The following is a 25,092-nucleotide window of genomic DNA, read 5'->3' on the forward strand; positions in this document are numbered from 1 at the left end:
GTTTATGGTATTTTATTGAAGACCTTAAAATGAACACCGATCTCAATGATGGCTTTACGTCTTCCAATGAGCCACTGCGGTTTGTGTAAAATCATTTTTGCTTGAAATCAGAAGAAAAGCTTTTATTTTATGATTTTGGAAAACGTGCGTGGTCCTTTTACCCTCACTTGCTGAAAAAGTTTCATTTAATTTTCAGCTGGTCAGCATAATTCATAAACCACATCTTTTTTTTTTTTGAAGAAATGACAACAGAGGAATATTTATTCGTAGTTTATTGATTTTACAGAATACATCAGGCTAGACGTTATAACTACAAGACCAGCATACTGCAGTAAACAGAGACTGAGCAACTTATGACTATAATGTCATGTTTGGGACTCCCTGTGGGTCTCATTAGAGTATTTAGGATGTTTAAACCAGTGGTTCTCAACCAGCGTGTCAAGGAGCTTCAGTAGTAGAGGTGTGGATACGTTTGTTTGTTTTTTTACTTTGGTGAACGGTGCCACACACATTTATTATGAACCTGATCTGTGAGAATCCAAGACGTTAAGTTTTTTTGTGTTAAGATTTAAAAGGGACAAGAAGTTTCTGTTTCCTTTTCTCTAAACTAGACTCTGTTCTTCTTGACTTTTCTGTGACCACAAAGAACGCTGCAAATGACACACCACTACATCATTTTTGTCAAAAAAAATAAAAAAGACAACTTTATGTGAGTCAATCAGACTTTGGTCCAGTTGGGAACCACTGGCTCAAACTCCTGTCAGGGCAGCAGGCAAAGTGGCAATGCAGAAAGAATACACACACACACACACACACGTAAAGCAGCTTTGACCCGGCACAGTCTGAAGAGCTGGTCGTGATCAAACGATGTTGAACTGGCAGACAGAGGGCCGACTCTCACGACAGTTCTCGTCCAACCACTTCCCGGAAACGGACAGGACGGCGCAGTTCTGGGACTGGCCGCCGTCCGGCTGGGGAGACCTGGAGTTGGACGTATCCCAGTTTTTGTACGTGATGCTGAGGCCGGTCTGGTCCACCCAGGTGCCCTCCGTCATCATGTCGTTGACGCCCAGCCAGACCTGCTCGCTTGAACCCATGCTCTGCAGGAAGTAGTCCCGGAGCTGCTCGTTCTCCTCTTTGGTCACGGGGACGCTCAGGACGCCGCCCATGGCATTGCAGTCCTCGCTGGCGGCGTGGTAACGTTTGCTCACTGGGTCGGCCAGGAAACACTTGCCATTGATCTTTACACCTTTCAAACAAACTGAAGACGGAAATAAATGCGGCAGACGATTAGACGTTGGAACCAAAAGATGTTTTCTGTCTGCAAATGTTTAGTTCTTAATCGAGCAGCAGGTTCGGTCTGTGGTGCAGGTTTTCATTTTAGGGAACAACTGAATATAAGACAAGGGTTCCCCCATGTGTTCTCCAGCTTAGGAAACACATGCATTTTCAAAGACTACACATGAATGCCATCTGTTCTTATTTTTAAGAGGCGCATAGTTGAAAATATTGCTTCCAACTTGAGCACATATTTTTCCCCTCAAACGATAATTCACATCAGACAAAAATGAGATTTGGAAGTTGGGCTGTCCTGATTGCCAAAATGATGCTCAAGTGCTCCTATTTTTTTTTTTTATAGTCACAGTTTTAGATTAAGCTTAAATAAATTGTTCTGAGGCAACGCAACTGAGAAAACTCTGAAGTAGGTTTTGTAGAAGATATCTATTCATCTTCTTTACAGTCTTGTCCAACCAAACTCGGGTCACAGGATCGAACGATTAACCTCAAATGCATTTTTTTATTTTTGGCACTGTGGAAGAAAACCAGAGTAGCAAAGCCACACGAGCACAAAGAGAACATGCAATCTCCACAGACGCCTGACCTGGACTCGAAACGGTTCAATCTCACTAATTGGCGAAATCCCAGTTTACCTGTTTTTCCATGTTGTTAGATATAAGATTTACCAGTTTGAAGGGCCTGCTGCTCCTTTAGGAGGTTGAGCTCCTGGATGATGTCATCAACCTGTCTCTGCAGTGCCTCAATTGCAGGATCCTTGGTTACATCTTCTCCCAGAGACATGAGAGAATTCAGGTAAAAGAAAGAAAAAAAGCATTCAATTAATCTCATTCTTCATTGATGCGGTGATGTTTGGGGTGTGTTCTTCATCTACCTTTTTTCGCGGGCTTCTTCCTGGTGAGGGTCTGCGAAAAGGAGACGCTTGCGAGCAGAAGTACTCCCAGCAGCACACACACTCCTCTGAACTCCATGGTTAGACCCGCTGAAACGAGGCTGGTCCAACGTGGACGCTTGCAATTTATCCTTCTCCCTCACACACCCTCCCTCTCCCCCTCCCTCTCTCTGTTTACCCCTCACACACCCTCCCTCTCATCCATTTCAAAAGGGAAAAATACTGCCGTTTGTTGGAGTCTGTCCTCAGGAGCTCTCTCCAAACAGTCTGCGTGTGCGTCTCATCTGGCTGAGAGCTGACCTGAGCTGACCAGAGCTGACCAGAGCCAAGCAGGAGTTAGACCAGCAGACAGGGCGAGACTGCGTGAAGGAGTCATGACATAACACTGCTGGAGCTTTCATCCAGGTGTGTTTAAAAGAAATAAACACTTTCTTTCAATGGGGTTTTTTCCCCAGGATTTGACCAACAGGTGTGTGGAAAAATCCAACTTCCAGGCGTGTTTGCGGCACAAAAATGGAAAACAGAAATGGCACTGCTATCACTCGATAGTTGAGGCTTACCAAGTGTTTTTCATGACTGAAAAGGGTGAAAAGGGTGTTTGTTTTGGACCTGTGTTTTTACCCGCCTGCACACACCCATCTACTTTCTGAGCGAAGAGTGGAAAGCATCCAGAGTCACATCTGTTCTCTCTGCAAGACTCTTCCACTTTACCCAAACCTCAGCTTGACACGTGGCAGAGCCACAGACACAGAGCGACCAAACTAATCCAGAGCAGCGCTGGTTTCAGGGTCTGTCGTCAGCACCGTTTTAAAAATAGTTTCGGTGCTCATAACAAACATATAAAAGAAAAAAAAGCGCACCAGAATCAGTGTGCACAAGAAAACAACAACATCTGGATGCAGCCAGGGTGAATGGATCTTACTTATGTAACAGTACTGTGTGCATTTCTGCCACTTCAAGATTGGTCACATCTGCACAAACAATCCAATGCAATGTTCCGAATGTCACACAGAGCGGTTGTAAATAATTGGGCTCTATTGAGCTGCTCTCTCGTACAGGAATCATCACACCGAACTATCGATTACTTTTGAATCGATTAAGCAGATGTTTTCTGCTTGTCAGGAATATACTACACCTGGATTGAGCTGGAAGTAAACACCCCTGAGCTCCATTACTATCCAAGAAATAACGACAGCATCAGGGGAGTTATAGGACACAGTGCGGCGGCCATCTTGGATGGGTCCCTGCTCCGCCAACAGATTTGAGGCAAATCCGCCACAAAAATAGGAAAAATTACAAAGTACAAACATGAGCACAATAAACAAATGGAAGTTTTTTTTTATTAGAAATTGATACATATTAAAAAACTAATAATAACACAAAAAGCTTTTTAACCAAGGAAGCCAACTTTGGGTGTCTTCGTTCCCAGACTTTCCTCGTGCTGCAGCAGCTTCATGAGCGGCGCGTGAAGGGATTTCCCCACTCGTTTACCAACCTGCACACAAAGAGAAGCACTGTAGAGTCCACAGTGGAGCTGTTTTCACACATACGAGTTTCAAAAAGAAACAGAAAAGACATATATATATATATATATATATATATATATCGCTATCTCTTCTCATGAAAATAATAATTCAGGGGCTGAAACGGAGCATTAAGGGGAATAGATAATCTCCCTTTTGTTCAATATTCTCTGCTTATTTTTCTTTAAATCATAGCAGTATTTTGGCAAAAATGGCATAAAACCAGTTAATCCCACAGCTGTGCTGTGCCAGATGGCGGAGGCCGAGTGAGACACTCACCTCTGTCATCTCGAAGATGCTCTCCGGGTCCAGGCTGCCTCCGCCCACCTTCCTCGTGCAGGTGACGGTGCCCTTGTGCGTCACGGAGATGATGAGGCTGGCCACAGAGCAGGCTTTCTCCTGCAGAGTGGCGTCCACTACATGCCTGTGACCCACCTTCGCAAAATAAAACCCAAAACACTCAGTTCTTAACGTACGGTTACTTGTGCTCTGGCTGTTTTTTTTTTTTTAATTTTTAGCTCTGAGTGAGTTGAGTGAGCGTACCTTACACAAAGTCACTATGCAGGGAACGTTTTCTACATGAATCCTCATGCAGTCGTACGGGTCGTCGGACAGCTCGATCTCTTTTCCTCCTTCGTCATCGGTCGATATGTGAACTTTGGGAATTCTGCAGGGACAATCAGACATCGGTCAGCGTTTATTGAAGAATCCAGCTCGCTCTATTTAAGTATTAAACTGCCAACACGTAACGACAGGATTTAGTGACCCGACGCAAAGACCAAAACAAACACGCACTTTGTGTTGAAGAGAGCGGCTTTAATGGCTACCGAGGTAGCGTCGTACAGGTTTCCGTCACACTGCAGGAGCTGTGGAGGCAAAACAAAAACACGATTTGTCTTCCTTCCCCAATCGCATTTTCTTATCCGCAAGAGGAAGATTTGATTTCTTATGACAGACAAAATGACAATGACGCCGTGATTCATTCTGTGTCAACTGTGACCTCAAAACAGCATCAGACTTTAGTTCCAACGTTTGCAAACTGCAGTTAAAAAACAACAAGAAAAGCGGCTGCTCAATATTGAAGATGGCCGCTGTTCCAACTGTTGTGTGTGTGCTGCCATGAAACTGAGCTGATATTTTTTCATCCAAATATTAAAATGTCTCAAGATGTGATATGTTGTATATGAGCTATAGTGAACAATAGAAAGGATTTGCACAGCATTCACATTGGTTTTTTTCTTCCTTATATTGTCCCACAATGTGACGATTTCTTGGTAAAATTGTAGACGTTGATTATTTTCTCATCTCATAAAGTGATGGTTTATCATGTTTCTTTTGGAGGTGAGCTGTCACATTGCACTGAGGGATTTATGAGAAGAATGAAAAACTGAGTTGAATTCTGGTTTCAGACATCGAAATGCACCGAAACTCACCAGCACGTCAACGTAAAGCACCCAGCAGTGCTCCCCGGGGCTTATACAGAGGCTCTTCAGATCCACACTGTGTTTGTTGTTGAATACTTTGTAGAGGGTGTTACTGATCTCCGTGCCCAGCTCCTCACCTCCTCTGCCCTCAAACTCGGGCGTGGCATTAGCCGAGCTGGAGACCGAAGAAGAAGAAGAAGAAGAAGAAGACATGTCAGCACACATGAGATAACGCCACTTCACTCAGAGAGATTTACTCCTTAGGGAGGTACAAAGATTATTGTTCACCATAAGTCTACAATGTGTGAGCTACATCGCTCACTCACACTGGTACTGATGAAACAACAGCACCTCCTGGTGGTGGGGTATCCATGAAAACATCACAGCCAAACAGCCATTACAAGTGTGTGAATTTGATATTTTTTTTCATGATGGAAATGTATTCTTCAAATATGTTGATACGTGTGATAAACACAGCAAGATTTAGTATAAATCCTAATTATCTTAAAGCAATTGGTTTCACAAATAACTGTACACGAAATGAACCATATCACGATAAATCCAGGGAATATTTCACATTAATGTTTCATGTAGAGCTCAGTTTTTAAATGTGTGTAAACACTGAATTAATGTTATGCCTCAATATAATAATGCATGTAAGAAGAAGAGAATTAATTGAGACAACTGTACATCTTTCAGTGGATAACGTTGGCTGCCGTTATCTACGTAATCTATGACAAAATAATTACTCAATTTAATTCATGGTGTGTGTTTTGTTTGAGAAGATTTGATGTCCATTCTACCATATGGTGTTTCAAAAGAGAAACAAACATCAGCACTCAATGACAACCAGCAAACACCAACAATAAAAGGACATTTGATATAAAGCTGATAAAATATACACAATAAGGACAACAACATATTACTAGAAAATCCACAGAAGATAATAATAGCAGGGCTCTGACTAAATTAAAAAGCAACTTAAAATGCACCATCAGCTGGCATTTCAATAATAACTCAATCAAGACATCAAATGTCGTCAATCGCTGCTCAGAGTGTCTGGATTGTGCCGATAACTTTGTAATTGTCCCAATTATATTAATGCATCAGAGCAAATATCAAACTCACCAATCAACAAAGAATTCTAGGTAGCCTTCATTTGGTGTCATCGGCCTTGGTTTTCCAATCTCAGCCTTAATCCCAACAAGAACAGCCGTGTGCCCCTGGAACAGAAAACAACAATCAGATAATCCTGCAACACATCATAACCCGTTTTCACTGCACGAGCAGCTGGGAGTGTCAGCAGGGTGAGACAGGTGTGGAGCTGGAGAAACAGCAAACACGTTAACAGGAGCAGACACTGTTATCTGTCGTTACCAAAGTGACTTTAGCTGATCCGTCTGTGTTGGACACCACATCAGTCTCTATCTCCATGTGTCTGTAATCCTCACAGCCTCTTCCATCCACTCTCAAATCGTCCTGCAGAGAAGAACAAGGTAACATGTCAACAGAAGCAGGCACAGCTGACGCAGTCAGCCTTTTAACGGCATAGTTCCGGGATAAACACCTGGCCAGACTCTTAATGCAGTTATTCCGTGAATAAAAGCGGAAATATTTACGATACTCACTCTGATACCGTGTAAGATGTAGACTTTTTCTGCCTCGCTGACTTGAACTGTAGCCATATTGTAGCATGTGTGGAAGGCGCTTTTCTTCTACGTCATCAAGAATAGAACGAAATGCATGCTGGTTATTGTAGTTCTCTCATTCATTCCTCTATGAGTCCCATAACACTGAAAAATATCATAAATATCAGTAAAGAAAAAGTCTTATGTGCTTGATACAACGTTGTTTTAACTAGCTTATGTTTCTTCTAGTCATTTTAAATTTAAGTTATTCTTTTGATCTGTTCTCCAAATAATAAACCCAAAAGACTTTCATTCATACATTTTATTGTATTTCCAAGCATCATATTTTCATAACATTTTGTAGGTCCTAAGTCTGGAACTCTATGGACAAATTATTCTTAATATTACTACTACTACTACTACTAATGATACTAATTCTTATTCTTATTATGAGCTTTGTATCATATTGTGACTCATGTATTGAGGTACATATAGTATCATGACCCATGTATTTAGGTACGCATTGTATTGTGACCCAAGTACTGAGGTAATTATCATATTGTGACCCATGTATCGAGGTAGGTATCGAATTGTGACCCATCTATCGAGGTAGGTATTGTATCCTGACTCGCCTGGCAATACCCAGCCCTGTGCAGCCTGAGTGAAAGTGCTCCCTGGCAGACATTACTCAGGGTAAACTCGCCCTCTGCAGGCACGACAGCGCCTCTGACTTCCTGCTTCGGCTCTGCGTTGCGTTGCGTTTCGTTGTCCCGCAGCCCGCAGCCCGCACGGCTCTCCGGATCCGGCTCAGGAGGAAGCTCCCCGGCGCTCTTCAGGGGCCTGGTACGGGGCTCGGACCCTGGTTGGAGCTACAATAACCGGACTAGGCGAGCTAACACCTCGGCGGCGGGAGCTGGAGCCGAGCCGCGGAGCTTCGGAGCGCGGCTGTCCCGGAGAGCTGCGAGGTTAGCCGGGATCGAGCTAACGGACGCAGCGGCGGGGCGGACGGGAGCCCTCGGCTCGGTGTGTCCCCTCGGCTCGGTGTCTCCCCTCGGTTAGGTGTGTCCTCTGGGTCCGGAGCTCCAAACTACCTGGGGACTTGGAGAAAGTTTGACCCGCTAAGGTAGGAGAGAGCGTCGGACGGCAGCTGTGTGCTTTGTTCAGCCTCTGGAGGTCCAGACCTCCACATCGGATCCTGCCGCCTGCCCAACTTCCTGCTCCTTTTACTGCAACGACACTCAGCAAGTTCACTGATTTCACCCTCTGAAACCCAGATCAGATCATTTAACCAGGCTGTTCATCACCGTGGGACTGTGACTCCACTAAACACCTTTATAAAGAGTCAGATCAAACTGAAAACCAGACTGATCCAGGAAGGTTTATTCCTATAAAAGTAATTCCTTATATTTTATCTTATGTTTTCCACTGCATCAAATCTACCAAAGCTGCTGTCTCATGATTCAGATAATTAGTCATGAGTAATGTTCTTAAACTACAGCTGGATGCAGTTCAGACCTATAATTATCACGATAAATTGCAAATAATTAGTTTCTGAGTCAAGTGTCAACATCAAACACTTGATATTTCAACAATTTTAGTGGATTACCTTCACAGTTCTTGCCTAGTTTGACAAATAACAGTATTTGGTGTATTTGAACTGAAAGAAAGGAGTAAGAATTTCACAATATATTCAAAAATGCAAGAAGATATCAAGCCGTGTGCCACCACTATATGTGAATTATATATTTCCCAGCAAGTCACACTGTGCTGTTTTGGTCATCACTCTTATCTCAAACACTGTTTTCAGTGTGTGGCTGTTTTCTGGACATAAACTAAAATCCTTGCAGAGGCCAAGCCAGTGCTTTAAGTCAGCAGGCACTGATTGTTGGCGTGTTGGATGAATAAAGGTCTGAGCCCTAATTTATTACTGAACACCTTGCTGCTTTAGTGAGCTCCTCGACTCACAGTTAGTTCACTCACACTCACCTTCTCCCAAACATCCAGACGTCAAACATCAGCGGTCACAAAGTGTTTCTCCTTCTGGGTTGAACACGTGACCCAACAAAGAAAAGTCCCCCCATATATACTTCTATTACTCTGTGACACCCAATACACTGTACCACGGGTGAATAAATGTACTTTCTGCTCCTAAAGTTCTCATGATCGTCTTTAGTTTGGGAGTTCAAAAACATAAAACTGTTGAGATACTAAAAACAAAACCCAGAAACGGCTTTATTTGTATTGTAGCTACCAATTCAACATAAAGGACGAACTGAATGTCTTCAGAGTTATAGAATGTGTTTTACGTAATCGTCCTTGAAATACATTCAGTTTTACAACATTCAAGGTATAATTACATTGAATAGTCGGATAAAATTTGGTTGATGACCTTCTTTGACCTTCCTCCTTGCGTCACCATTTTTGGGAATTATTTTGCAAAGACTGGTCACATCCATCCATCCTTCCATCCATCCATCCATCACAATGTTGTCGCCACCAGAAACCATCAGTCCATGTCTGCTCTAAGATTCTGTCAGCAGTAGAACGAAGCTGATGTTTTCTGTAATTTCACATTTTTACATCTCAACGTAACACTACGACCAAGTTCTGCAGCTGTAACGTAAACCTTCCTGCCTATGTAAACATCTTTTTATTTGTGGTTTAGAATGAAGAAATTCCAGTCTGAGATGATCACTTTACTAAAATCACTCAAGCGTGTAATGTTCTACAGCCCTGATGTAAAGATATACGTGTTTGGAGAATCTTAGCAGAGCCTTGTTTATTCTCATATTTGCGTATTTGGCATGGATCAATTGTTTTAGTTTTTTTCTAGTTATCAGTCTAGTAAATCTGTTTAAGTTTTAACTGAGTGTCTATCTCAAGAACAGGTTGAACCGATCTGCCTCCTACACCGTGTCTCCTCACTACTTACACCGTCACTCAGTTTGAGCTGCTTTCTGAGCAGCCGGGTATCAAACACAACTCATTGGAGGAGGAGATGAATTAGACTGTGTTCACACTGCGGCAGTGAGCGCCAGGCAAACTGAACTCTGACTCTTTCTAATGTCGCGGCGCCGCAAAGTGGAAGTCCGCACCGCGTTGACGATCAAGGCGCTGAGTTGAGTTCATTGTCCATGAAGTCCTCGTTCTCCAGGCTGCAGCCAAACTAAGTGCCGCTGATCGCTAATGAACTCCTTTGTTGTGTTCGTCTCACTCCAGGTCTTAAATGACTTACTAATGTCATGTGTGTCTATTATGTCCGATCATCTTGATTCTGTGTTCGGCTGCTGTGTCTAATGAGATTAGATTTCTTACGACGATGTTCCCAACCCTCATCAGACACCCACCTCCCCCCCACCCCCCCAACTCCCCACTGAAACCAGTTGTGCGAGAAATACACGACTGCCATCCACTGAGTCGGTGGTAGTAGATAGTCACAAGCTCATATCCACAACCTGTTCAGCAAGCTGTCTAACCAGCTCACTGGACTGTTGCCAAGCCGCTTCAATAGAGGAATTATTTAATGAGCAGTAAGATATTGGGAAGCAGGGCCCTTCGGAAGTAAGATATGTTTCGACTTAAACGCTTGTCGAGTGACTTTCTTCCGTGTCTACTGATAAGAACCCCCCCCCAGGCATTCTAAATGCATGCATACACAGCAATATTGATTGAAATAATTTAATTTCCCAGTGGTTCTCCATCAGCTCATTCCTGCTTTCGTCCAATAAAGCCTGCTTGTGTTTGTCATCTACATCCATGGACTGGATGAAGAACTTCATGTTACAAGCTGGTTGAACTAACCTCTCAACCAGCCTCAGAAACCTTTGATTTCTCCATGAAGACCTTTCTGAGGACTTGAAGGTGTTTGCATTGGAGTTAGGGATCATTTAAATGTGCTGGACATGTGCTGTAATAAAGCAAGAGTTGTTTTATTGTAATCCGGAGATGGTTTTGATTAATTTTGTCCTGAATGGTGCTGCAGGGAGACTTATCGGTCTGATTAACTTCCTGTCCTCACAGGGGCAAAGCATGTTCAAGAGACAGGATGCGCTCCAATTAATACGGATGTTAAAGTGAGATTAAACTACCAGATCGATCCAATCCTTAGGAATTTGATTACGCCCACTCTTGGTCAAGGTTTTGACGATGAGAAGGGGCGCAAAGGTTCAGCCATCGTCCCAGAATTAGCTGCTTCATCCCTGTCTGTATAATCTACGTATAGAAATGCGACCCGCTCCGAGTTCTCTGACATTTTGGCCCCTTTGAAGTCACATCATGTGTTCGTCCGCACACTCTCAGACATGCTCGATTGTTTATTCATGAGTGGAGTCTCCAGACGGAGCTGGATGGGCCTCCTGGAGCCCGGAACAGTCTGCTCGAGATATGAGAAGGGTAACGTGTCGGCGCATTGCTTAGTTTCACCTTGAGATCCAAACAGTGAATTACAGCCTCTAAATGCAGCATGGCAGCCTGTGGAAGATTATTCAGCCTTCCGGGAGCAGAACAGTCGATGTTTGCTCCTCCTGAGCATTCACCCCAGCCCCGTTTGCTGATTCATCCCCGTCCTATTAGCTTCTGTCTATTCTTTAAACTCCTTGAGAATCAAGTAGTTGCTCCTATAATTTTGCTGACACAGTCTGTTAATTGGAATGGTACATCTCTTGTACACTTTCATATCGCAGTAATCTGGACAGCGCTGCTATAAACGGCTCAAATCATTCCCTTGCTATCCAATTAAAAGATCAATGGCAGTCTTTGTCGTCGCAAACACTCGAGTCTGACATCGTTTCTTAAATCTCCCCTCAGCATGCGGTCGGAGCCTCAGCGGTTGTAGGATGATGAGCCCGGCGCACCGCACCAGGGACATCGAGCGGCAAGCCGGCTACCTGAGGCCCGAGCACTGCGCCCCTCCGCCGCCCCGCACGGGCGCCGACACCATGTGGTTCATCCGCGACAGCTGCGGCATCGTGTGCGGCGTCATCACCTGGTTCCTGGTCTTCTACGCCGAGTTCGTGGTGGTCTTCGTCATGCTGCTGCCCGCCAAGAACCTACTCTACAGCCTCTTCAACGGGGTGCTCTTCAACGGCCTCGCCTTCCTTGCCCTCGCCTCGCACGCCAGGGCCATGTGCACAGACCCGGTCAGTCCAGATCTGAGTTCCTTCTTTCTTTGTTCTCCGGTAGACGGCTGAATCATGCAAATAAATGTCCAACAACGGGATCGTGACTGATGAATAAACAAACAGAAAGATGAAATGATGTTGATAGACGCTACATCTCTTCACATTAACTTTCCACTGGGAAGTTCCCAGTTTAGCAGCACTCAGATGTATTTTTCCCGCTGGGAAGTGTGTCTTTTTCCACTCCAGTTATCCATGAATCTTTTCTATATTTGAGCAGCGTTGGACCTTTTGTTACGTCTGCACTTTCAGATCGCAATTTTCAATACAAAAAATAAATTCACAACCTTTTAATAGTCATTAAAATATGTGCTGAGACACCACGATTGTCGTACCTCTGCCTTTAAAGCTGAACGTGTTTCACCTCCTCCCACACGTATTGCTGCAGGTCACCGTCATTTAACTGCTCGTGCTGTTTATTCCATTTAATGAACCGTTTTCACATCGTAGTTGCTTACATTTTGCCTTATAATGTGCATATTTTGTAAACAAAAAATGGGTTAAAATGTATTTAATTCAAATCATTTTTTTACCTCTTTTTCATTTTACAATAATTTGACTTATCTAGTGACTATTTGAATGCGTCGTGACACACTAAACAACGTTGATGCATCAACAACAATCCAAACTGTCAGCTGCTGTTTTTCTGCACCGTGTTAGTTTGAAACTGTTTTAAGATGAATTCAATTTATTACCGAAGGTATTCCTCTCGATTATGAATGTGTTATTGAAGCTGCTTCATCAGTAAAAAATAAAGCAGAAGAAAACACATTAAACTGTGAATTGTTGTTTTTCTCTCTCAAAGCAACGAGGAAAGTAAACCCAGCGGCTCAGAAGCTTGTACTAACAACTAGATTTGATGTAATTGCTCATATTGTGAATGTCTACTTGACGCATATTACTTCACTGCTAACTTGCACCATTACAGTAATACTAACAGAGACGTTTGCAGATCACACCGTGCCCATCGAGTTCGGAGTAGTTGTGGGACTTTCAGTGTTTGAGTCTCGTGGCGTTATGGACACAACAGAAGACGAGCTGTCCGGTTTTAAGTCACTTGCGTCAGATGAGAGGAGTTAATCCAAGTGTGACTGTGGCAGATTGTTTTCTTTTAGTTTGTACTCCTTTTGATGGTAAAGAAAAGAGTGGGAACCATCAGCAGTGACATGAAGTGCTGTTTCCCCCTCTTCTCTCTCTCTCTCTCTCTCTCTCTCTCTCTGACAGGGGGCTGTGCCTAAAGGGAACGCCACCAAAGAATTCATCGAGAGCCTGCAGCTCAAACCGGGCCAGGTGGTGTACAAGTGTCCCAAATGCTGCAGCATCAAGCCCGACAGAGCTCACCACTGCAGGTACGGCCGCTCGGCGTTGCCGCCGTGAGGGGTGGGAGGGGGGAATCGGCCTCATCGCAGACGCTGCAGGTTTTAACTTGCTGAGGTTTGCAGCTCGCAGAGGAAAGTCCTGAAGTGACTTCCTGTGTTTGCTCTCCGGTGTGCAGCCGTGTGGCGTTTCCCTGCAGGCTGCGCAGCTCGACGATAAGGATTTCCCTCTGCGGCTGCTCAGTGCCCCCCCCCTCCGGGATCTCTCGGCATGAAAAGTGCAACAACACAGCAGAGTAATTGAATTGTAAAAAGCCAGCGAGTGACTCTGTGTCAGTTTGAATGGAATGAGAGGATTTTTCACACGGAATATTTTGAGTCATTGTCGTGGGCGGTTGGGATGATGCACTGCAGCGACACATTTTCTCTCTAATGACCCGTGCGAGCAAATACATTACGCCCAGAGTGGCAGCTTTTGAAAAACACAATTCATTTATTTTTTTTCAGGACGAGGTAAACAAAGCGCTCTCATAAATCAAGAGTGACTCTCTGCTTTTGTCGCATGATAAATAAAGAGCCGCCAAGTGTTACTACAGCCGTCAGTCTCTCCGTAGTATCGAAGTCTGGCTGAATAACTGTCGCCAATACCAGTGGCACTGGACTTCATGTTTGACCACCGCGGTTCTTCACGTTCTTGTCTTCTGGGATGTAATCTGTAACTATCGGGACAGCCTTCACATATTCATGCCATTGTTAAAAATGCCAATGACGTTTTAAAAAAAAAAAAAAAAGAAAAAAGAAATGGTTCTGGTCTTCATGACGTCTGTGTTTCTCCACAGTGTGTGTAAACGCTGCATCAAGAAGATGGACCACCACTGCCCCTGGGTGAACAACTGTGTCGGCGAGAGCAACCAGAAATACTTTGTGCTCTTTACAGTGAGTCTCTAACCGCCAAACGGAATCCCCTGTCACGCCCAATACACTTTACTCCAGACGCGGGTCATGGTGGAGGAAAGGTCATTTGAAGCACATTTGAAGCAGCTATCAGTTGAAACAGACTCCAGGTTTATGTATTATTGGGTTTACTTCAAACTCGTACATGTAGATACTAAAATTAGAAGCATAAATGAGTCATATCTAATTAAACGAGTTGCTATAATCCTCATGAATCCATGCGTTGCCAAAATGGTTCCCTCTGGTACCGAGGGGGAATTTTTCCCGCCCTGCACTGATTAAAGTTTCCCGTCCCTGCAATCTGTGGAGCTTTTTCTTTTTTCTTCCTTCACACACAGAATTAGAGATGAAGTAGAGTGTGTGTGTTGGAATTTGTACATCTGCAGGGTACAAACACTGATGGATGAATTATTTATCAGTCCTCACACAAGAAAGCAAAATACATTTATTGGGGATTTAGAGCAGAAGGGAAATCACAGTAATCTATAAAATGAGTCAAGGCAGGAATTTCTGTTATTCACACTGCAAGGATACGGCTCTTCTAGAATCTTCTGAGTGATTGTCTTTGAGTTCTAAAATATAAATCACTGATTTATGTCTGTAACGTGAGTTGCTGGTGTTTCGTCTTTGTTTTCTTATAGATGTACATTGCACTAATATCCCTCCATTCACTGATCTTGGTGGCCTTCCATTTCGTTTTCTGCTTCGAAGATGACTGGACAAGTAAGTATTTTACTGGATTATTTCCGTCCATGAATGTCCACCTGGTGGTGCATCAGACGGCGGCCAAAGTTTGAACTCTGGCTGTGAAAACCCAAACAATGTTTTTATATATAATCATATATCATGTATTCAGGAACTTTAAAATTAAGGCCACACAGTCCGCTTTAAAGAAACGACCTTCTTCTTCACATAAATCTTCTTCTCTGTCCAGAGTGCAGCAACTTCTCTCCACCAGCGACAGTCATCCTCCTCATCCTCCTGTGCTTCGAGGGTCTCCTCTTCCTCATCTTCACCGCAGTCATGTTCGGGACTCAGGTCCACTCCATCTGCACCGATGAGACGGTGAGTGAAGCAGCCTCGTCAGCACAACTGAACCCCGGTACTTTGCATCTGCCGGCTGTCAGGGCTCCATGGCGGACGACTGTTGAAGTGCCTTTGAGCGAGACGTCAGATTCCATTCCAGCTTCCCGCAAGCTGAGCTTCACTGAGCTGACTCGAGCTTTCCCTCTGGTCTGCTGCAGCTTTTAACTCTGTTTTTTTTATTCGCTGAAACAGCAGCCAGACTTTATAACCAGCAACTCTTGTCTTTTAAAACTGTTTCCACACGTTTTGTTTACTATTTGCTACACAAGTGTGAGTAGTGAGTAAATATTGCATGAATTATTGCTTCAGGGATGTGAACAAATGTGTGAAAACGGCAACGGTTGCCAGTAATAAATTGATGGAGGAATTATTAGAAGATGCACATTTTTGTGTGAAAGCTGCTGAAAACAAGTACAAACAATCTAAGTACAAGTAGGACGTACTCACATACTTCTCTGTAGGAATGAGAGGTAGTTTATAGACTTTTATCTAGTAAAGTATCAAGCAAAACATCCTGTCATGATGTGGTTTAATGCAACAGAAGACATGATAATGAGATTTGAGCGCTTACGATGCAATCCGTATAATTCAGTGTCCCTGGTTGGTGTTTGGCTTTTAAGTGTTTATTTCCTAATAAAACACTTAATTAATCGATTACTACAATCAAAAGATGGAATAAAAAGTCTTCATGGAGGTAATTCTCTTGAAGCTCTAATAGTCCAGTCAAAGTTTATGTTAAATCTTCATTAACGAAATGTGTCCGTGTCTCTTCTGCTTTTCTTTTCAATTTAGTTTTTTGTCTGCACTTAATTTCTCTCATTACTGCCGTCTGATTTGCGAGAGTGACCCGGTTAGAGACGTTGCAAATATGACTTAAGGAAACAAGAGCTAAGCTAGAATATACATGAGGATATTGCACAGGAAGTGAAGCCGGCTGTGTTTGACGTCCGCAGGGCATCGAGCAGCTGAAGAAGGAGGAGAGGCGATGGGCCAAAAAGTCCAAGTGGATGAACATGAAGGTGGTGTTCGGACACCCGTTCTCTATAGCCTGGCTCAGCCCCTTCGCCACCCCGGACCACGGCAAGGCCGACATCTACCAGTACATCGTGTGACGCACACAGACTGAACATACGGAGCACGAACTCCTCTTAACCACTTCCACTTTTTCTCTACTCTTCTTCTGAGTTATCGATACTTCAAGACGTTCTGTTGTGAGATCATGTTGTTTTATTTTCTTTGTTGTTTTTTTGTTGTTGTTTTTTTTTTTTTAAATGTCTTTTCACTTCTCTCTTCTCTGGGTGCTGGCTGAGTAGCTGAGATCAGTGAGGTGTCGCTGTACTGTACTGAAACCTGCAGTATGCCTGATCGTTTCCACCGGAAAAGACTAAAACAATGTGAATGAAGTCCAGAAAGTTTTCACTCACGCACACTCCTGCTTCAAACGCACGACTTTCTCTTCATTCACGTCTGATCTGCCTTTAAAGTGCTTCAGCGCCGGCTAGTTGTGAACAGATTCCTCTTCATTTGCCTTAATGTGACGCTGGAGGTTAAAACGGCTTGTTGCATCGCTCTTTGAGGCCAAACAATGTGGAGTTATTCTGTTATTTGCGGTAAACTTGAAGAAAGTCGGAACGAGCCGCACGTCAGGACCGCTGGATCGAAGTTTTCTGTGAGATGTGTGAACTCTGAGAGCAGCAGTAACTCTGTGGCCTGTTAAAGTTGTGATCCTGAAGCGCTCCGTCTCTTCACATGCTGGATTCATTTACAGTGCAGACAAACAAACTGCTAACAAGCCTGTAAAAAAAAAAAAAGAAAACAGGCAAAACCAACTGCAGATCAGCCTGATGACTTTCCTCCCTCTTCTGCTACGATTCCTTCACTTTTAAAAACTTCATTATTACACAATAAACGCAGTGGTACAATAACGCCGCTGTTGTATATTTCGATTAGACGCATCCCACCCCCAAAAAAAATTACTCAAAAGCTTTTTTTAGATTTTTGATTTATTGCACAAACGGAAGTATTTCAAAGTATCTGAAAATATTTAAATGTTTTATAAGATTCAGTGTTTTCCTTTCCAGTGCTTTATATTTTTTACTGAAGGTCATTGTCACAATTAAAACGCTGAAACGTCTTAGATGTGGATTTGTGTTGAAATAACTGACAAGACAAATGAAATTCTAGGTTTTTTTAGATCTGAAATGAATTAAAAACACTCAAAATTACTTAGTTGTATTTTCTGATTACTTTGTCTTGTTTAGGAATTGATAGAATTTTTTATTTCCTTTAAAAATAAACGATTTGAGAATATGTGTAATTATGAAGCGGCTTTGATTAAACAAACCCAGGCAAAAACTAAATCTATAAACGTAAATATATATATATATATGTATAATTTTCTTTTCTTTTAATCAAGTGGCCATATATAAAGAATTGAAATGCAGTGAATGTTGACACAGCATTTAATTCCTTCATGTGCTGGAGACTTTTACGCTGGATTTGAACCTGGTGCCCTCTCGCTCAGGTTGTCGCACCGCTGGGATCCTTAAATTTAAACCGGGAATAACGGCGGGACGGGGATCTTGAGGACTTTAACTTTAAAAGGCCACGTTAGTGTCGTCTGGATTCACACACTGACCACTCGGGTGAGATAAAATGCTGACTCACCGTTTGACTAGAAAACTGCTGCGGGAGCCCGAGCGAGCAGAGATGCTCAGTAGTGTTCTTAAGCTGTGGAGATTGAAAGCATTTAACACTTTGAATGCCTTTGTCCCGACGTGTTTAAACGCCTTAGGAAAAGGTGAAAAGTTTGTGGTGCCAATTCCAAAACTTCGAAACGGAGGGTTGAAGTAAGCATTTCAAAAGTAGACCACGGTCGACTTTTAAAGGTTTCCTTCTGTTTTTAATGTTTCATGTTCGGAGGATGTGAAGTGACGGGTCACACACCAGCTCTCTTCTTCTGCGCCCTCTTTGTTTGATATGTTCTGCAGAATCTCTGTGGGTCTCATCTTCATTTTTTTAAACGGTGATATTTGTTCAAAGGGGAATGAAATAAACCTGAACCATGATGACGTCGCTTCACTATTTAATCAGTTTTTTCTTTCATTATGTTCAGTCATCTTCCATTTATTTGAAGTTTTCAAATGTATGTATTCAAAAATACGATAACTCTTCGCAAACAAAATTGCCAGAATACGGTGATAAGTGAAATTCACAGAGGAAGTCTATAGAGGCGGCCACAGCTCATCGAGCTGATCTTTGGTAGTGGGTTTTGGGTTTGAACTGGACACTTTTGGATTTGAAGGCAGCGTAACGGAGCAGAAAGCAGTTTGTGTACGAGCTTCAGGCTCGGGACGCTTCATTAGACGCTCATTGCGTTTAACTGCAAAGAAGGAAAACACACAAAACGTAACTTTTAATTATTTCCCGGAAATGTCTTCCTCCACTTCAACGTCTTCCCTCGACAAAACAAAAAGAGCGACGAGACGAGAAAGCTGCTTCGTCAGATGAGATGTTTATTCAATAATTGAAGTGTTTCTCGCCTTTCCACGGTTCCCTATTAACAGAACGGATTTACACTTCTACAGATATTTGGGAGGATCTGCAAGACATTTATTAGGTGAATCAGAAGAAAGTGCAGTAGTTCATTCATCAAAAAGTTGAACATGATGTGAAATCTCGTCAGTGCAGCAGATTAAAGTGACGACTGAACTAACTCTTGTAAAATTAATCTTATTTTTTATGTTGAAATTTGTACATGTGACTAAGATAATTCTCCTCTTGCAGCCGTTTGCAGCTCGGGCATCTCAACTTGTGGAAATCACGTGCACACAGACATAAATACATCATCTCCATGCCATGCTGCCTTCGCCGAGCGAGAATCGTGGCTATTGCAGAAGCACTATTTTACAGTGAAAGTGGCTTCACAGGAAGATGGTTTACTCTCTTTTCATGCTGTTAACTGGAGGAAAGCCAAACACTGACGAGCCTTTAGAACCAAACGCGAGAACGTGTCAGATTAAAGACAAACATCAGCGTTTACTGAGACGTAGGTGAGCAGGTGGATACAACTTCCGTCTTTGTTGTGCTTTTGCCAACATATTTGCGGAAACAGCTAGTCTGGCACAGTCACTATCAAAATAAAAGAGGATTCTGTAGCCTGCAAGGTGGAATCTAAACAAATAATTATGAAAAATGAGATGTTGTGGCTGTTATATTAGTTCCCTCCCAGGCAAATCAGTTTAATATAAAACTAATCCCAATACCTTAACTCAAAAGTCGCCATGGCAACCCAACTCTTCAGTAGTCTCCTGAATAGAAAATACGCAACATATTGTTGTGGGAAACCTCCAACTATGTCCAAACCTCTGGCTAAAAACGTAATATACTTACTTGTTTGTGATAGGCAGGTGCTGAGTGAAAACTTTGTAGAGTCAAACTCGCTGTTGCCTCTGAACTACGTACTATTATCCCTCATTATGACGTTTTCAAGTGAAAACCTACAACTTTAGTGTTTTAGGTCTGTTTACATGACTTCAGTGCTCAGAGCCACTGAAAATACAACTTTTTGAAAATGGCTTACAAGGTGGAACTTTTTGAACACTCCGTTTCCATGTCAACGCAGGATAACACAACTTTTACAACTCCGTTTGGATGGCAGAAAACTTAGCTTTTCTAAAACGCTGCTTCGGCAAACCGCAGTCATAAGTAATCCTTCTGCATATGCACGAGTGGGCGGACAACAATGGCGATTCTAAAAGTAGCGTGCCTTCCAGTCGATATTCTCAACAGCACCCACTGGTGGCCCTACATGAAAACTACATTGTTACCTTCGCCAATGAGCGTTGGGGCAAAAGTTACGTCCAATCCGTTATTTACATCAGTGGCGTTAGCTCATGCAACGCAGGTTTTTTGCTGGTTTCCACAAAGAACCTGAATATTTTTTTGGGATTAAATAGGAATACGGTGACGGATTCTTTTGTTTGTAGCTTTGGTGAGATTTATCCGAGCAGCGCCAGTCGGCGGCAGCGTTTATTTTCTGACCGAACCAAACTAGCTGTTTCATGTATTTATGCTAACGCTAGCTAGCTTCCACCTCCTTCCTGTGAAAGTGGCGTCAACATTTCAATCTCACGAAAACCGACAATCTTCCAGGATATCGTAGTATTCCCAACAACAGGGTTTTTGCAGTCCTGATGCAGAAATGGAAATATTTCCCTGGGAACAGAGCAGATTCGTACTTTTGTAGGATGAATAGTTTATTCTGGAACATTGTACTTTAGAAAGCACATTTGAATTTTACTACATGATCAGCTCAAGAAAACTACAATGGAGTCAAGCTGATTTTGGAAGAAAAAAATTATTACATTTGTTTAAAATTCCAATTATGTACAAGTTCAGTATTTTAGGTAAAACTTTGATTAACTATATTGGGAGTGGGAGACATCCGCATCAGGACTGGGGGAAAAATCCCAAAAAATTAAAGAAAACAAAAACGCACAAACAACTGGTCTCATGTGGTTTTGTGTGCAGCCCTGCTAGGAAACATTAATCAGCTGGCATTTAATAGAATAATCACATTATCACTGCTGTCACATTAATAGGGATGCATGTAATTCACACCATAGAAAAACCCCAAAACCTGCGCAGCAGCAGTTGGAAGGACATCGGATATAGTTGTGCGTCGCTGCTGTGGGACAGTTCACATATTTCTAGCTACCATTCTGCATTTATATTATGATATGTATCCATACAACAAGCAGAGTGTTTCCATGAAGCAGCCTCTGAAGTCATGCTGTGCGTGAGCTCGGCCGCTGGTGGAAACGTCCTTGCAGTGGCGCGTGTTGATATTGTGAACGCTCCCTCGCCGTTCCACACATCACAGTGTTATGAAGGAATATGTTATTGCCGGCTCGCTGGCACACAAGAAGCCTTCCACACACGACGAGCCGCGAGATCGACGAGGCGATGCACTGCTTTGGTGAGATTTATCCGAGTTGAGGCTTTGGTAGAACGAAGATCAGCAGCCTCCAATCAGGAGGCGTCAGGCTCTTTTGTTGAAGTTAAAGCTCAGACTTTTTAAAATAAAGGCAAATAAAAAGGGTTCAGGGACGCTACATCGGTGGGATTATTACTTTGTGATCATGAGCACACTTAATACAATTGAGTCAGTGCAGTGTGTTTACAGCGTGATCGTGGTTAAAGTCGTCACACACCAATCACAATTTCTTTTATGGTAATTTTGACGACTTCTCCTTTAAACATTGTTATTTGTGGCTTTGTGTGACAAAGTGTTACCTAAAATATAGAAGAATTTTCCAGAATACCACAAAAAGGTCTTTTTGTTTCAAATAAATCATTAAAGTTGTTTTTCTAGCAGGTTTCTTCACTAAATTGTCAAATAGCTGTGCTTTTGGTGCACGTTACACTGGCTTTACTGTACATCCTTGGACTAAAACGGCATCTACTGAAACTCATTATCCCTGTAGGAAATCCACGCAATGAAATCGATTCATTCTCAGAAGCGTTTCAACAGAAAGTCGAGGAAACGTGAGACTCGGGAGAGATTAATGCACAGACGGACTGAAATTGGCATCGTGCACAAGGCCAGTGAGGGTGGTGCTGAGTCACTCGTCAACAAACCCAGAGAGCGACTGCAAACCAGTACACACACACACACACACACACACACACACACACACACACACACACACACACACACACACACACACACACACACACACACACACACACACACACACACACACACACACACACACACACACACACACACACACACACACACACACACACACACACACACACACACAATACACCCGTTTGCTTTTTGTGAGGGATGAACAGATTGGGTTCTTTTAGCCTGCAGAGATAAAGACGGGATACAAGTGGAATCAGATTGGTAGCATTTGCCTCGTGTTTGTCTTTGAGGCACTCAAACTCGCAATCGTGGTTTAATGCGCGATTGCAGCTTCATGTAACCAGACTCCCTCACTGTAACTGATGAGAATAACACCCAGTGGATAACTTGCATCTGCTTATTTCCTTCACAAAGCAACACATCAGGTGGCATCATTCCCTCCACGAAAAGCAAACGTGTATTTCTCAAACTATAACGTGTCCATACTGTAAGTTGGTGAGTTCTTGTGCTGATGCAGATCAATTTGCCCCAAAAACAATGTAAAGCGAGCATCTTTTTTTTTGCTTGTTGTTGAGCCGGTGAGCGAGGATGATATGAGGGCTCCTGGGCGTAGGCTTCAGCCTCCACGAGCCAGGCTGGAGGAGAGACAACATCTCCTCTGATTTTAGTGCAGATCTGAAGGAAGCTGCATCAGAAAGGTTTTGACTGCAGGGCGACAAAGATGCTGCAGAGACACCCTGACCGAGTCCTGTTTATTTACCGATCAATTTGGGACTGAACAGCAGATTTTCTCTCTTTTTGTTTAAAATCAGAGGAGATAAAGTGCAGCCAGCTCGTGGAGGCCGAGATGCATCAGTCATGTCGTTTGGCGACTGCGTTCTGCTGCGTGTCCTGCGGGGAAACTCGCTGCAGCACCAACAGACCGGAGAAGGTGAGAGAGATCCCGACCCACCACAGGGTGATCTGAGCCTCCCCGAAGATCAGCTGGCCCAGGAATGCCTGAAAGAAACCGAGCAGGACAGGTTCTCCTTCAAGCATCAGACCGGATGAGTTCAGCAGTCTTACACGTTGAGCCAATCACAAGGCGGGCAGCTCATTGTATTGAATCATGAAGACGTGGTGCAGATTAAGGTTTGCAGGACCTTCCCTGTCAAGAGTTTTGATTGGGAAACAGACGAGAGAAGCCACTACTTACGGAAGATATGAAGTTGGAGGCAGTGGTGGTCACAGTGGTCCTGGTGGAGGACGAGGAATACCTGAGTGCTTTGGCGAGGAAGGTCCACATCACAGCGTTGCAGGTGAAGAGCAGGCCGCCGCACAGCAGCCTCAGAGGGATGTGGAGCTGCGGGGAGTTAAGAAAGAAAGCTCAGGACGGCAGGTGTTGTCGTTTAGTGTGGCTGCGGAAAATGTGGACCCGCAGCATTTTACAGCCGGCTGCAGTACGAGCACCTGCCGGGGCCATTCAGTGAAAATGCTGAGTCATGATGTATGAATGCTGAGAAGCTGCAGTCATTGATAAAGAGGGGGAACACTGCTCCAGTCACACACTCAATGGAGGGGTTTTCTCAATGGTTTATGTTTGCTTTCTGTATTTTTACCTCTTAAAGACTGTATTGTGGTGTTCTCAACATAGAGACAGTATGACATCATCTATAATTAATATACTATGACCAATATCTAAAAAGAAATGTGTGTGATGGGAGTAACTTGCAGAAAACCATGTCAATGTATTTATCATTTGCGCTGAGGCATCAGCATGTGACCTGAATTTGAATGTGTCCAGCTGAAGCTGATTGTTAAACACTTTATTTATAAAGATAAATTCATATGGTACAAAGCAGCTACATTGCATGACCTCAACGTATCGGTGAGGAGTATTTTAGAGTAATCTATTGCAGTATCGCCCCCAAGATGACACGAGTGCACTGCGTGCTGATGGAGTCTTGTTTCCCTACAATCTGATAATAATTACAAACTGCCAATGCTCTCTGCACCATCATGTTCTTTCTCTTTTCTTAAACAGCCTCGTGAAGAGGATCCTTGTTTCTGAGCAGGCAGATGCCTGCAGATGTGTCTGACGTCACTGTGAAGGTCACGCAAAGGAAGCCGAGTCCCTCGACAGGTAAGAAGACCGCGATGAAAACGCGAAAAGCACCGCGATGCGCGCCGCAGTGTCCTTCAGCACGCGGACGCGGCAGCTGCGCATGATGGTTGGTGCTGATGCTGAGGGATGCGGGGGGACTTCCTCCCGGAGAAATCAACCCCCACTTCCATCATCATTCTGCTGCATTATTCACAGCCCGCGTGTTAATAATGAATCGAGCGCCTCACCCGGTCGCACGCGGTGGTTTCGTCCGCCTGCCTGAACCTCCGCTGCTCGCCCCACGTCCGGAGTCCGGTTTCACACACTCCCTTCAGGTAGTCCGCTCCCAGCGACAGCTTGGCCGAGGACGACGCCACGGCCCCGAGGAAACCCGCCAGCAGTGCATAGAAAACTCCCGGAAACATGATGAAGGTGAGGAGGAGGAGCACGGCAGCCGAGGCACATTATTCTCCGGTTGCTCTCCTACATGTCTGCTGCCGGTCCGGGATGAGCAGCCTGCACGGTTGTGGCGGTGTGTCACTGAACACTCCACACGTTTCGCTGCACTTTCCACCCACAGCCGTCCGGTGGCAGTCACACTGCACATGGTGCAAGCCCCGCGGCATTCTGGGAAATGTAGTCCCATCCCTAAACGCATCTCGGGCTAAATTAATACTTTTAGTAAATACTAACTTTGGAACAGCGCCATATGCTTTCTTTTGTCTTTGTACAAAGATGCATGAGTACGATATAAAGGATTTTTTTTTATTTTAAACATTTTTAAAGAAAAATAAGTTCCAACATTATGCCATCTTTTTTTACTTTTTGTATCAACGTGTCAGTTTCACATCTTTTTCAAACGGATAAAAAAAAGGATTCTTGATTCTGTATGTAGTGATGAAGCACGATGGGACAGTGAGAAAGTCTGGATTCTAATACCGGCCTTGTCTTTCTGTATAGAGTTTGCATGTTGTGAGCGTTGGTTTCCTCCGATTACTTTGTTATAATCCCACAATCCAAAAACATGCATGTGTGGTTAATTGGTGACCCTAAAT

The 25,092-nt window shown here is 43.6% G+C and overlaps 4 protein-coding genes across 5 annotated transcripts; 1 reads left to right on the forward strand and 3 right to left on the reverse strand.

Annotated features, from left to right (window-relative positions):
• Positions 1-254: 254 nt before the first annotated feature.
• On the reverse strand, positions 255-2,357 carry LOC308123110 (tetranectin-like). The gene is made up of 3 exons (XM_080485390.1): positions 2,171-2,357; positions 1,965-2,063; positions 255-1,261 (listed from the first exon to the last, which is right to left on the reverse strand). The coding sequence occupies exons 1-3, from the start codon at positions 2,265-2,267 to the stop codon at positions 861-863; spliced, it is 597 nt and encodes a 198-aa protein (XP_080341516.1). The 5' UTR covers positions 2,268-2,357; the 3' UTR covers positions 255-860.
• Positions 2,358-3,508: 1,151 nt separating this feature from the next.
• Positions 3,509-6,842, reverse strand: exosc7 (exosome component 7). 2 transcript variants are annotated; one of them, XM_080484323.1, is made up of 8 exons: positions 6,764-6,842; positions 6,513-6,614; positions 6,264-6,358; positions 5,145-5,310; positions 4,507-4,577; positions 4,255-4,378; positions 3,991-4,146; positions 3,509-3,683 (listed from the first exon to the last, which is right to left on the reverse strand). In XM_080484323.1, the coding sequence occupies exons 1-8, from the start codon at positions 6,818-6,820 to the stop codon at positions 3,579-3,581; spliced, it is 876 nt and encodes a 291-aa protein (XP_080340449.1). In that variant the 5' UTR covers positions 6,821-6,842; the 3' UTR covers positions 3,509-3,578. The 2 variants fall into 2 exon arrangements, with proteins under 2 accessions (XP_080340449.1, XP_080340450.1); XM_080484324.1 differs by having other exon boundaries at positions 3,586-3,683; positions 4,260-4,378; positions 6,764-6,839.
• A 611-nt stretch (positions 6,843-7,453) lies between these two features.
• zdhhc3b (zDHHC palmitoyltransferase 3b) lies at positions 7,454-18,385 on the forward strand. The gene is made up of 7 exons (XM_080484646.1): positions 7,454-7,886; positions 11,570-11,901; positions 13,165-13,289; positions 14,096-14,192; positions 14,852-14,933; positions 15,145-15,275; positions 16,250-18,385. The coding sequence occupies exons 2-7, from the start codon at positions 11,599-11,601 to the stop codon at positions 16,406-16,408; spliced, it is 897 nt and encodes a 298-aa protein (XP_080340772.1). The 5' UTR covers positions 7,454-7,886; positions 11,570-11,598; the 3' UTR covers positions 16,409-18,385.
• Positions 18,386-20,242: 1,857 nt separating this feature from the next.
• tmem42b (transmembrane protein 42b) lies at positions 20,243-24,615 on the reverse strand. Its single transcript, XM_080484647.1, has 3 exons — positions 24,286-24,615; positions 23,150-23,296; positions 20,243-22,953 (listed from the first exon to the last, which is right to left on the reverse strand). Exons 1-3 carry the CDS (start codon positions 24,460-24,462, stop codon positions 22,807-22,809), a joined length of 471 nt encoding a protein of 156 aa, XP_080340773.1. The 5' UTR covers positions 24,463-24,615; the 3' UTR covers positions 20,243-22,806.
• Between the last annotated feature and the right edge of the window lie 477 nt (positions 24,616-25,092).

This window comes from Lipophrys pholis, assembly GCF_963383615.2.
Source record: "Lipophrys pholis genome assembly, chromosome: 17".
Taxonomy (NCBI): Eukaryota; Metazoa; Chordata; class Actinopteri; order Blenniiformes; family Blenniidae; genus Lipophrys; species Lipophrys pholis.